At 44.9% G+C, this 13,011-nt stretch overlaps 1 protein-coding gene across 1 annotated transcript in view; it reads left to right on the top strand.

Annotated features, from left to right (window-relative positions):
- Window positions 1-13,011, top strand: part of TEX2 (testis expressed 2) — an 88,635-nt gene that overhangs the window by 47,551 nt on the left and 28,073 nt on the right. Inside the window, exons 6-7 of the mRNA XM_011997112.1 lie at window positions 4,544-4,690; window positions 10,017-10,116. Coding sequence (XP_011852502.1) covers window positions 4,544-4,690; window positions 10,017-10,116 — 247 coding nt within the window. The remainder of the gene's footprint in view (window positions 1-4,543; window positions 4,691-10,016; window positions 10,117-13,011) is intronic.

Genomic DNA, 13,011 nt, shown 5'->3' with positions numbered 1-13,011 from the left:
AGCTACTGTGAATGATGCTGCTCTGAACATCAGTGTACACATATCTCGTCTTGAGACCCTGCTTTCAGTTTGTTGGGGTATATAGCCAGAAGTGAAATTAGTGCATCTTAAGGGTAATTCTGTTTAAATTGTTTAAGGAACCGTAATACTATTTTCCACAGAAGCTATGGAAGGATGCTCTTTAGATGGACAAATTGTATAATCTGTGAATTACATCTAAGTAAAACTGAAAAAAGAAAAAGAAAAAACCAGCCAGGCGCGGTGGCTCACACCTGTAATCCCAGCACTTTGGGAGGTCAAGGCTGGCGGATCACATGAGGTTGGGAGTTTGAGACCAGCCTGACCACCATGGAGAAACCTGTCTCTACTAAAAATACGAAAAATTAGCCGGGTGTGGTGGTGAATGCCTGTAATACCAGCTACTTGGGAGGCTGAGGGAGGAGAATCCTTGAACCTGGGAGGTGGAGCTTGCAGTGAGCCAAAATCACGCCACTGCACTCCAGCCTGGGTGACAGAGCAAGACTCCTTCTCAAAAAAAAAAGAATACAAAACCATGTAGCTAGATCTAATTTTGCTTTTTTTTTTTTTTTTTTTGAGACAGAGTCTTGCTCTGTTGCCAGGGTGGAGTGCAGTGGCACGGTCTTGGCTCACTGCAACCTCTACCTCCCGGGCTCAAGCCATTCTCCTGTCTCAGCCTACTGAGTAGCTGGAACTATAGGCATGCACCACCATGCCCAGCTAATTTTTGTATTTTTGATAGAGACAAGATTTCACCATGTTGGCCAGGATGGTCTCAATCTCTTGCCTCCATGGTTTGCCCGCCTCGGCCTCCCAAAGTGCTGGGATTACAGGCATGAGCCACCACGCCCGGCCTAATTTTGCTTTTTAAAAGTTCTATATTCTTAAATGTTTATATACACTGAAAAGAGACTGAAAGAAAATATAGTAAAAATGTTTTAAATAATGTTTAAAATGTTTTAAATCTGAGTAGCGGGATTATGGATGTTTTCTACAGTACATATGCATTTTTTTTTAATCAAGGGAAACAAACAAACACAGGGGTAGGGTCCTCCGCTGTGTCATCTCCTGGACCACACTGTCCCTTATGCAACCCCCCCTGGCAGTACACTGGGTGTGGCCAAAGAGGACTGGGGGCACTACACACTCTTTGTAACAGAAAAGCTGGTCTGGCCTCCTGGCCGTTTTTAATAGGAAATGTTACACCACAGACTTCAGTAAATCTGTCCTACTTTAGTTTGAGAGGTTAGTTTTAAATAACGTATATCCCAAGAGCTACGCAGTTTTGATGGGCTTGCTTCAGCTTCAAACCATTGAATTTTCTCTACACTTATTTGGAAGCCATTTTTGGAAAGTTACCATTTCATATACAGTTGAGATGGTGAAATGAATATCCTCCACACATTTCATCCTATAGCCAAATGGTGATATTAGGAAATGTATGCACATTGATTCTTTAAGCTCTTAAATTTTTATGACATTTGTTGAGACTTCCTAGCAGGCTGTCGAATCCAGGTTTCCCTCACGAAGCTTCTTTGATGCATTATCGATGTTCTGCTCTGGAATTTTTCTTTGTTCCCAGTGTGTCTGTGGAGAGAAGCTTGCATTGGAAAAAGGAACTGTTGAAAAAAAAACCTGCGTGTCGGTTATTTCAGAAATTTGTTTACCACATCATATGCCATTGGCTTGGACATACATTGTGAAATAGCCTTTGTTTCTTGCTATTTTGTGCTAAAACTGTTTCCCTGTGAGTAACTAGGGTTGTAAAGAAAGGCTAATAAAGGGTAGATGCTCCCTCTAGGGAAGGGAAAAAGTAACTTATTCTCTTGTGTAACCTACACATCTAAAGTAAGACATGTGGTGTCTTACCTGGGCAGCAACTTAGTACTTGTCTGAGGGGCCAGGTGGGCATTGCCCTTGGATGAGTGTTTATGCAGAAGTCTGTATAAATAATTGGATGGGATTCAAAGACAGTAACCTCAGAAAAGCTGAACGAGTTACCCTGGGGGCTGGGAAGGGACTGTTCAGTCAGAGAGAAAAGGGATTCAAAAAAACATGTATAAGTTGTGGCATGGCCAAGCATTCACCGCTGCAGACTCTTGCCCTTCCATCCAGGACGTAGTGATGGAAAATGTCTTGGTTAAAGACAGAAAACGTCACAGTACTAGAAAAGCCCAGATAGAATCCGTGTCCATTAAGAAGAGTGAGGCAGATCCATGTCTTCTGAAATGGGCTGACCAGCATGCCTTCTTTTTTAAACTTTTTTTTTTTTTTTAAATGAGACTCACCAACGTTCATAAGGGAGACCTTTGAAAACTCAAATTTGAAGGACTCCTGTAGAATATAAAGTCCTGCAGTGACATGTGATTGAAAAATGTAAGCGAACCCTAGGCCCCCAGAAAGAGAGGGCACAGGCTGTGGAAGTGTGTCCGGAGCTGTTTCCTGCCAGTGGGTTTGTGGTCTCCCTGACTTGAAGAATGTAGCCATGGACCTTAGTGGTAAGTGTTGCAGCTCTTAAAGGTGGCACAGACCCAAAGAGTGAGCAGTAGCAAGGTTTATTGTGAAGAACAAAAGGACAAAGCTTCCACAGCGTGGAAGGGGGCACGAGCGGGTTGCCATGGCTGCTGGCTGGGGTGGCCAGCTTTTATTCTCTTTTTGTCCCCACCTATGTTCCGTTTTTGCCCTATCAGAATGCCCTTTTTTCAATCCTCCCTGCGATTGGCTACTTTTAGGATCCTGCTGATTGGTGCGTTTTACACCAGAGTGCTGATTGGTGCATTTTACAGAGCACTGATTGGTGCGTTTTTACAGAGCACTCATTGATGCATTTTACAATCCTCTTGCTAGCTACAGAGTGTTGATTGGTGCGTTTTTACAACCCTCTTGTAAGAAAATTTCTCCAAGTCCCCACTGGACCCAGGAAGTCCAGCTGGCCTCACCTCTTAGCAAGACTAGCAGAGAGCTGCGATGAGCAGTGTGCTGGCTCAGGCACAGCTCAGTGACTGGTGAGCACCAAGCTTCAGAATGATTGCGTGGAGCTGTGTGCTGTAGGCCTTGGGAGTACTCACAATCAGATCTGCAGATTCAAATCCACACACACCAAGCAACAACATGTGCACCATACCACTGACCCAGGCACACAGCTGCCCAGAATGGATAGCACTGGCATGAATACACAAGCACAAAGTGTGGAGGTGATGAGAGTGTCTAGTGTGTGTTATAGCTGCAGCCAGCCCGTGAGGGCAGAACAGATGCACTTATAGACGCCATAGAGGGAGGGGAAAGGGGGAATAATTCACAGATTCTGCATTTCTAAATCTTAATATTTGCTTTCCAAAGCTCATTGTTTCTGCAAGGCTACAGTCTAATTGGAGACCTCAGCACAGGAAAATGCCTGCTATATCAGGGGGCCAGCTACCCTTCCCCCACCCCCCACCGCCACACACAGGACAGAGCAGATAGAGGACGGGAGAACAGGACTCTGTGTCAGGCGCTGCACTCATTTCTAAAATGGAAGTAAAGTTCCTGTCTTTTCAGGGTATTGTGAGACATGAGTGGACCTGAGACAGGAGTGTGCCCATAGGGCTGGCATGTAGTCAGTGGACAGCTGCTACATGACTGAGTTCTCAGCCCGTGCCTGCACCAACCGCATAAACCTTACAACACCGTCTGTGGGTGCTGCTCTTTACCCCTTCTTTATTTCCATCCCTGACCCCCTCCAGGCCAGAGTGCATAGTCTAATGATTAGCCAAGGAAATCAGAGACTCAGATTCGCTCTCTCCCCCACCTCACACATGGGCCACAGCAGATGCTTCAGATGGATCGTATCAAATGGAAGTAAGGATCGGGGTATTTCACTGGGCCTAGATTGGTGAGAACAGCTGTAGATGTTTCATGGAAGCCCTGAGAGCAGCTCTCTCTAATCCAGATCTGTGATTCTTTGTCTTGCCTGTTGATTACATTACCAAGGGAGTGTCTGAAACTCCTTATGCTCACTGAAATCAGTGACTCTGGGGGTAGGATCCAGGCGTCAGTATTTTTAAGCATCCCAGGAGTATTTTGACCTCACAGGGTTCAGGCTGAACTTGAGTCCTGACCGTTGGGAAACTGTGGTGTCTGCCTGGATGAGCACCAGCTTGACAATTACACGTCCAAGCCTTAGCTTGAAGAAAGATGGGCAGGCATTTTATCAGATGTGTCACTGATGCATAATGTTGATACCAAGCTAATTTGGAGGCAGAGCAGTTTGGCTAAGCTAATTGTATGAAATATTAACTGGTGTACAGAAAGACTGGTAGAAAAAGAAAACAGACAAAGAGAAGGTTTTAGCTATGATGGCAGCTTTCATTTCTCCCCTTTTCTAGTCACCAATATAATGTGCGACTTGTAATTTATAGGGAAGGAGAATGACTCCTGTGATCTCCTGTTTCTATAAGGAGGGACCTTCAGTGACTTTATAAAAATAAGCACCTGTCTTATTCTGCAGTTGCTTTCTAGCTAATTTTGGTCCCTTTTCTTTTGCCAGTTGCCAGAGGCTCCACCCTCTGAGGAGGAAGAACAGGAAGCCTGGGTGAATGCCTTGCTTGGAAGAATATTTTGGGACTTCTTAGGAGAGAAATACTGGTCTGATCTGGTGTCTAAGAAGATCCAAATGAAACTCAGCAAAATAAAGGTATCACTTTCCACACAAGAGGCTCCTAATCCTCTATACTTCTTCATTTCTGGAAGTTTTGTACCCTTATGTCCTAAGTGAAAAATAACTTAGTTTAAGCATATAACATATGAGGGTAGTAAGTTCTCAAACAGCACATCTGACCTTGACCACAGACTGACCTTATGATTAACTGGGGGCTTAGTGAACGTTAATGTTTACTCATTTTCTTGTGGTGCCCTCGTTGTTATCCACTTTAGGTGATAATCCAGAATTTGGTTTGGGAAAATGTGAGCTCTTGTAACCAATTTGTCTTATATAATTGTTATTTTTATGTTGGAAAAGAACTTAAATTGTACATCCAGAGCCCACCCAGCCCCACAGCAGTCTAGGCCACATGGTATATCCTCTGAGGAAAATACAGATTACTTAAGGCCTCTTAGTATACTCACTGAAGAAAACATGAGACTACTTAAGGCCTCTTAGTAAACTGACTGAGGAAAATACCAGACTACTTAAGCCCTCTTTCCCAGGCTGTGCTCCCTCTCAAGCTGGGAAAGTTAGCACTGCACTTTAAGTGTGTCTGTGTTTGACCTTTACTTTTTGGCCAGATGGTACTTTATTTTGGGCTCTCTTTGCTGAAGAAACACTGTGGTGCTAATCCAGGCCCAGTTGGAAGTGAGTTTGAACTGTGTAAGTATGGCTGTCATTAAATGACTCATTTGCCAACCAGGAGACCTTATTGAGGATCTCGAGGTTCTTTTAAATTAAGTTTTTGACCCAATGAAGACCCAGCCAAGGAAGAGTCACTTTGGATCCCAAATCCTCACCAAACACTGTCAGTAGCTTAAGTCAGTAGCTCTGAAGTTGTATGGATCAGAGATATTTTTGAGAAGCAGAAACCTGTGAGATCCTTTCACTAGAAAAACACGTTGACACAAAATTTTGCCCATTATCTCAGAAAGTTCAAGGACGCTAGACTAAGAAACAGTGAACTATGATAAACTAGATTAGAAGGAAAATATGGGCATAGAGGAGCTTCAGGTTGATTTCTGTTGTTCTTTTGAGTAAAGAACAGAGCTTTTCCTGCCTCGTCAAACTCTGGCTGCTGTCTGTGGGCCAGTGTCCCTTCTTCCCCAGCTCCTGAGAAAGAGGAAGGAGGGGCTGCCCTCTGAGCCAGAAGGGTGGATTTCAAGGCAGATTTTGGGGGAGGGCTCTGTTGACAAGTGTCAGCCTGTTTGTGTTCCTGAGGTAGTTTGAGGGTTGAATGTGCTTCTGCTAGCCAGTTCCATAGCAGGAGACAACAGGTAGCAGTAACCCTCTGTGTTGGGAGATGCGGTGTCAGTAGCCAATCTAGAGCTCACTCAGCCTCTCCACGTTTTTGGAAATGATGGAGGGCTTGAGTTCCAGGTGAAGGCATATGGGTAGGGCTGGCCCTGCTCTTTTCCCAGAGTCTATCTCGAGCCCTTCCCTAAGCAAGAGGGGCCCTTCCCTGAGCAGGAGGGCTGCAGTTCCTGGCAGTGTGCAAAAAGAAAGGAGGACATACTTGAACTCCAGATGGGATGCTGCTCCCCTGCTACAAGCATTCCAAAACCAACTTGAGCCAGGAGTGCTGGTGCACACCTATAGTCCCAGAAACTTGGGTTGCTGAGGCGAGAGGATGACTTGAACCCAGGAGTTCTGAGCTATGATCGCATCACCAAACTCCAGCCTGGGTGACAGAGCAAGACTCCCATCTGTAAAAACAACAGCAGCAACAACAAAACCAAACTGGTTTGAGAGGTCCCACCCTTCTCTCTTGAGCTGGAAGTCCACAGAGCCTCTGCCCTGTTTGTGAAGGTGCCCCCCTCATCCTGGAGAAAGTTGAGGGAAAGACTGTTTTCATTTTCTCCTGTTGATTATCATGGAGGCGTTTGTAGTTCACAGACTTAAACTTCCTTTTGTTTTTTGAGGTCAGAAGTACTAAAAGGTTAGAGTGGAGAAGTGTGGCCTAGATGCAGCAGTGCCAGAGGCTAGAGGTGGGCAGTGAGTTCCATCCATGCCCTCCACCCCCTCCTGATCTGCTTCACTGTGAAGTGCCTGCAGACCAGAGGAGCCCCTGGTAACAGAAGAAACAGGAAAGCAGAAGGATATTACCAAATTCTGAAGCTGTCACCACCCCTACCAAAAGAACTGATTGCCACCAAATATCCAAGTACCCCTGGGAGGAACTAAGCCTTAAGCCTAGTAGTGAGTGGGTATTGGTTAATAGCCAGTCAAGAGCCAAAATGGGGATAGGAAAGTGGTGTCTAGAGGAGCGTGAGCTTTCCCCTGTGACACAGATCTCCCCGATCCCCTGGTTCCCTGGAAGGCCTGACATGGAGAACTCTTTGCTGGCCTTGCCCTCACTCCTGTGGCTCAGTGTCAGACTGACATTCCCATAGAAACACCGTTGGATGTCCAGGCATGGTAGCTCATGCCTGTAATCCAGCACTTCAGGAGGCCGAAGTGGAGGAAATCTCGAGCCCAGTAGTTTGAGACTAGACTAGGCAACATAGCGAGACCCTATCTCTACAAAAAATAAAAAAATTATCCAGGCGTGATAGTGGCATGTGCCTATAGTCCCAGCTACTCAGAAGGCTGAGGTGGGAGGATTGCTTCACCCCAAGAGGTTGTGGCTACAGTGAGCCATGATTGCACCACTGCACTCCAGCCCAAGTGACAGAGCAAAATCCTGTTTCAAAAAAAGGAAAAGAAACACTGTTGGAGGTAACAGTATTCCCTGGCTCTCCCTTGGAAGTCTCTCTAACTTGGCATGCTCCCTGAAGCACGGCATTTGAATGACAACAGTGGACAAAAAGGACAGGGCAAGTGTGCAAGACTTTGGTTACATTCTTGGCCAAGTAGCATTTTGTAGGTTGATAGGCCAACACCACTTACAACATTAATGCTTTGGAAAAAGGTTTTCCAAATATAGCAAACACCAATTCAAAACTATGCCTTTGAACACTGTCTCTACTCACATTTTGTTCATCATAGACATTATAACCTCTTTAACATAACCCTTTCCCCCAACAAAAAATCACAGATTACATTCTATCAGAGATTACATTCTCTGATTGGTGAATCCTGAAAGTTTATGTTTCTCTGCAGAGAAACAGCTGAAGAGGTCCAGCCAAGTTAGGCGTTAAATCCATGCCTGACTAGATGCTACCTCATTTTATGTGGAATATTTAGTTTACATTTAATTTTCAAAAACCTCTTAATTTTATTCTAAATTCTATAAAACTATTGTAACATTCAACTGGAAAAATACTTATGAAAATAACTAAGAGAATTCTGGGAGAAAAAAAAGGAGAGGGACTTGCCAGATTTAAAAGTATATTGTAAAGCTGAAGTGTATTAGAAAGCTAAAGTAGTCAAGCAGTTTGATACTGGTGGAAATTCGGTACAGACTCCAGTGCAGTGGGAATTTAGTACTTCAAGGTGGCGGAACAGATTAGTAGGGCAAATGTTCGTTGCTGAATAAATAGGTTGAGATTGCTGACCAACCATTTGGGGGAAAAATTAAGCTAGATCCCTAATTTACATCTTACACTAAAATTATGAATAGAATAAATATTTTTAAGAAATACATATACATCCACAAATGCAAGCAGAGAAAATATAGATGAATTAATTCTATAAGCTTGAGATGAAGTAGGAATTTTTAAGCATGATGCCAGTATTCTTACGTTATTTCCTGTAGAATAAATTCCTACGGATAGATTTGGGCGTATTAGTCAGGGTCCCAGCAGGAAGCAGATGGCACACTCAGATAAGTAACTCTGGGGCGAGTTTGCTGAAGGAAATATTTATAAAGGTGTGGGCAGATGGAGAAAAACCCATAGGGAGAGTGCTACACTCCAGAGCTAGCAGAAGTGGGAGCTGTTACTCTCCCTGGAGTGGCAAAGACAAGGAACAGTTTCCAGAACTTGGGCAGGGCAGCTGTGTGGAGAGGCTGCCTGTGTTACAGGAGCTGTGGCCTTCGGTAGATCGGGGGGACAAATGCCCAACAACACTCTTCTCCGTGTGCCTCCCCATCCACTGCCCGTTGGTGTATCCCATGGCCATGCCCAACCAGAAGCTGGAGGGTAAGGGAGACCGTTGGCACAGTTCACACCGACCAACCACTGGGGGTAGTGTGTAGATCTGGCAGGGCACACAGAAAATGTCCAGCATGAGGTCAAAGGACGTGCTATTTTTCTTTTTTTTTTTTTGAGACAGAGTCTCGCTCTGTCACCCAGGCTGGAGTACAGTGGCACGATCTCAGCTCACTGCAACCTCCGCCTCTCGGGTTCAAGCAATTCTCCTGCCTTGGCCTCCTGAGTAGCTGGGACTGCAGGTGCGTGCCACCACACCCGGCTAATTTTTTGTATTTTTAGTAGAGATGGGGTTTCACCGTGTTAGCCAGGATGGTCTCAATCTCTTGACCTCATGATCCGCCTGCCTCGGCTTCCCAAAGTGCTGGGATTACAGGCATGAGCCACCACGCTCGGCCAGGATGTGCTGTTTTTCAAGGATTTTCATACAGGTGTAAGTTTGCCTATCGGAAATGTAGCAATTTCTTTTCTTTTTTTTTCTTGACACAGAGTCTCGCTCTGTTGTCCAGGCTAGATAGAGTGCAGTGGTGCAACCTCCGCCCCCAGGTTCAAGTGATCCTCCCACCTCAGCCTCTCTGACTAGCTGGGACTACAAGTGCATGTCACCACGCCTGGCTGATTTTTGTATTTTTTGGTAGAGACGGGGTTTCACCATGTTGGCCAGGCTGGTCTTGAATTCCTGACCTCAACTGATCTGTCCACCTTGGCCTCCCAAAGTGCTGGGATTACAGACATGAGCCACTGTACCTGGCCTTGTGGTAGCAGTTTCTTACTCCCCACCGAGAATCTGAGAGTGGTCTGTTTTCCCTTACGTCAGCAAATGTAGGGTATTGTTAATGAGCATGACTGACTTCTTCTCCATAGGTGGTCTCTGCTCAAATGCCACTCCTCAGGGAAGCTGTCCCTGACCTCAGCCAAAACAGCCACCCCCATGTTCCCTCTGCCCATTACCTGCTTGATGTTCTTTGCAGCACTGATCACTCTCTGGAAGTATACTGTCTACATATTTACCTGTTTCTGCCTTTCTGTTGTAAACCCGTGAGAGCCAGGCCCTGGCCTGACCTCTTCATGGCTCTGTCTGGACTATGAAGCCTAGTACATGATGTGTGCACATTATGTTTTTGTCACATAAATGGTATGTCCCTCTCCGGAAGCATGTTGACTTCTAACAGCATGTTTTATAGGTTGCTTATGGGTCTCACTCATTGTTTGCTTGTTTCCTCTAGCTCCCCTACTTTATGAATGAACTCACTCTGACGGAACTTGACATGGGCGTGGCTGTGCCAAAAATCCTCCAGGCCTTCAAGCCTTACGTTGATCACCAAGGTAACTCCGAACTGAGCATTCTATGAGTGTTAAAATATATCCTTTGCTGCAGATTCAGTACCATGATGGCTTTGTGTTTGGAGGGTGTTGAGGACTTTTTAAATCATCTGTTTCATGTTGAGTGTCTTTTTGTTCTTACCAATCATGGCCTTAAAACTGATTTGGGGCCGGGCATGGTGGCTCATGCCTGTAATCCCAGCATTTTGGGAGGCCAAGGCAGGATGATCACCTGAGGTCAGGAATTCGAGGCCAGCCTGGCCAACATGGTGAAACACCATTTCTACTAAAAAAGAACAAAAATTAGCCGGGCGTGGTGGCAGGTGCCTGTAATCCCAGCTACCCAGGAGGCTGAGGCCGGAGAATCGCTTGAACCCAGGAGATGGAGGTTGCAGTGAGCCGAGATCGTGCCACTGAACTCCAGCCTGAGTGACTAAAGTGAGACTCTCTCAAAAAAAAAGATTTGGAATAGATCCAAGCTCCCGTCCTAAGTCTTCTAGTCTCTTGGTTATTATAGGGTCTCCTCCAGCCCAATGATGCCCACATGCCAGCTGATGGGGCCTGTGCTTTTGTGGGGGTTGCAGCCCTTGCCAGAGCATGAGGCAGTGGCTGAATTTCACTTCCGCTCACCTCTCATGGTCCTCACAGGCGCAGCTGCCCCAGCCCCAGCCCCTTGCCAGGAGCTGCCTCTCCTCACTTGTGTTCACATCCTTACCTCCCCTGACTTGTAGGTTCCAGATTTTTTTAGTTTCTTGTCTTCTATCTTTACGTTCCTTGTTACTTCTAGTAGGTGCTCAGTACATGTTTGAGAAATGAAGACGTACAGTATATTCAAAGGCAATATTTTGAGAGTAGGGCTCCCTGCTGGAGGAAAGGTCTCAGATTTGAGTTTTTAAACATGTCACTAACACATTTATTTATGTCTGCTTTTGTGAGTGGGGGGTTAAAGAGCTGATCAGATTGTAGACAGTTTGCGTAAAATGATGATGATGATGATGTGAAGATTTGTATCTCTTATGTCACATAAACCATAAATATGGTTTTAAAAGGATCTTGACAGGGAAAATTTAGTACACAGGAGTTTGGTAAAAAAGGAATGAGCCAGGTAGGCCAGAATAGCCCATTAGCATGCAGAGAGAATTCTCACTGACGTTTTTACTGTAGCCTCCCTTGGCAAGTAAGTCTCTTTCCACTTCAACCATATTTACATTTTTCCTAAAATGGCTTAGGAACAAGGTAGGAGAAAAAATAATTATAGCTTTTCAAGAGAGTGATAGTTGTTTTGAAGTAAATGTTTTATAAAATTTGTAGAGTATGGAAGCTACTTTTCTCTCTGGCTGTATCAGATGGTTCTTGAATTGTGTTTAGTGAAATCAGTTTTTCTGCTGTTGTATTTGATGTAAATATGAAGAGATTTTTCTAGCACTATAGTTAGCAGCTCTAGCATATCTCTCCAGCAATATTTCAGCTGACAACCCATCCAGGTTTTTAGCATTATGTCAATTTCAGAAAGATAGACCAGGGTAGTATTTGCACATCCAGAGAAGTCCATCTAATTCTTGCATGTTGAGCTCACCTGTAACGCCTCAATTATGTCTACACCTTGATGAATCTGGGTGTGTCTAGGTTTGGTAATTTCTGGTTCACTGAAAGTAAAAGTAGAAAACATTTCAATTCTTGGCAAATGGCTTAACTAGAGTGTTTTTAACCCCATGCAAAATTGTAAAAGATGCATTGGCTGAGCACGATGGCTCATGCCTGCAATCCTAGCACTTTGAAAGACCGAGGCAGGTGGATCACTTGAGGCCAGGAGTTCGAGACCAGCCTGGCCAACATGGTGAAACCCCGTCTCTACTAAAAATACAAAAGTCAGCCGGGCATGGTGGTACATGCCTGTAATCCCAGCGACTTAGGAGGCTGAGGCACAAGAATAGCTTGAACCCAGGAGGCAGAGGTTGCAATGAGCCGAGATTGTGCCACTGCACTCCAGCCTGGGTAACAGAGCAAGACTCTGTCTTTAAAAAAAGAAAGAAAGAAAATAACAGAGCTTTGGAAATAAGATGAAGATGTAACCTTGGGCCCTAGCGTCATCCTGGTCTGTAATCCCAGCTACTCGGGAGTCTGAGGCCTGGGCACCAGAGCGAGACTGTCTCAAAAAAAAAAATCATGTATGTGTTCACTGCATAGCTAGCTAGCATCTTCACTCCATCAGTGTACAACTGCTACATTTCTTCCTCTAACTCAGGTGGCCTCTCTATTCCGTTTTGCTCTTTGCCTCTTTAGAAATGTATAACAAGCTGGTGAATGATCAGCTAACACAAACCTCATGAGAGGCTTAAAGAAAGTGAATAATAAGTGTGCATGCTCTTTTTTCTAATGTGTTAGCAGCCTCTTATCTCAGGACTATCCTTTGCTGAATTTATAGAAATTTCCAAGGAGAGGGGAGCAGGGCCACAACCAGGCCCCTGTGACTTTGAACTCTGCAGCCCCTCAGGGCAGCTTGGTCAGGCTTTGAGTAAAATTCACGAAACACCTAAGTGTCCAGCTTCTTAACTGTTCTTCTAGAGCAGGAGCTATGGTGAGACATTTCACTATATAGGTCAAAGCTTTGCCAGTTTTTAATCCATTTGAGGCTATTTAACTCCTTTCAGGGTATGTTTTTAGAGATTTGCCTGCTTGTGTAACAAGGGGGAAAATGGTATTAAAGAAACAATAAAGACATAAAGCCAGTAGGGTTTTCAAAGTCCACAAATCATACGTGTATGATGATAAAACAGAAATGACCATGAAAGAAATAAGCATTTTGGCCGGGCGTTGTGGCTCACGCCTGTAATCCCAGCACTTTGGGAGGCCGAGGCGGGCGGATCACGAGGTCAGGAGATCAAGACCATCCTGATT

Source organism: Mandrillus leucophaeus, unplaced genomic scaffold (genome assembly GCF_000951045.1).
Source record: "Mandrillus leucophaeus isolate KB7577 unplaced genomic scaffold, Mleu.le_1.0 Scaffold530, whole genome shotgun sequence".
Taxonomy (NCBI): Eukaryota; Metazoa; Chordata; class Mammalia; order Primates; family Cercopithecidae; genus Mandrillus; species Mandrillus leucophaeus.
The sequence above is the reverse complement of the archived record's forward strand: the minus strand, read 5'-3'. Positions and strand labels throughout refer to the sequence as shown.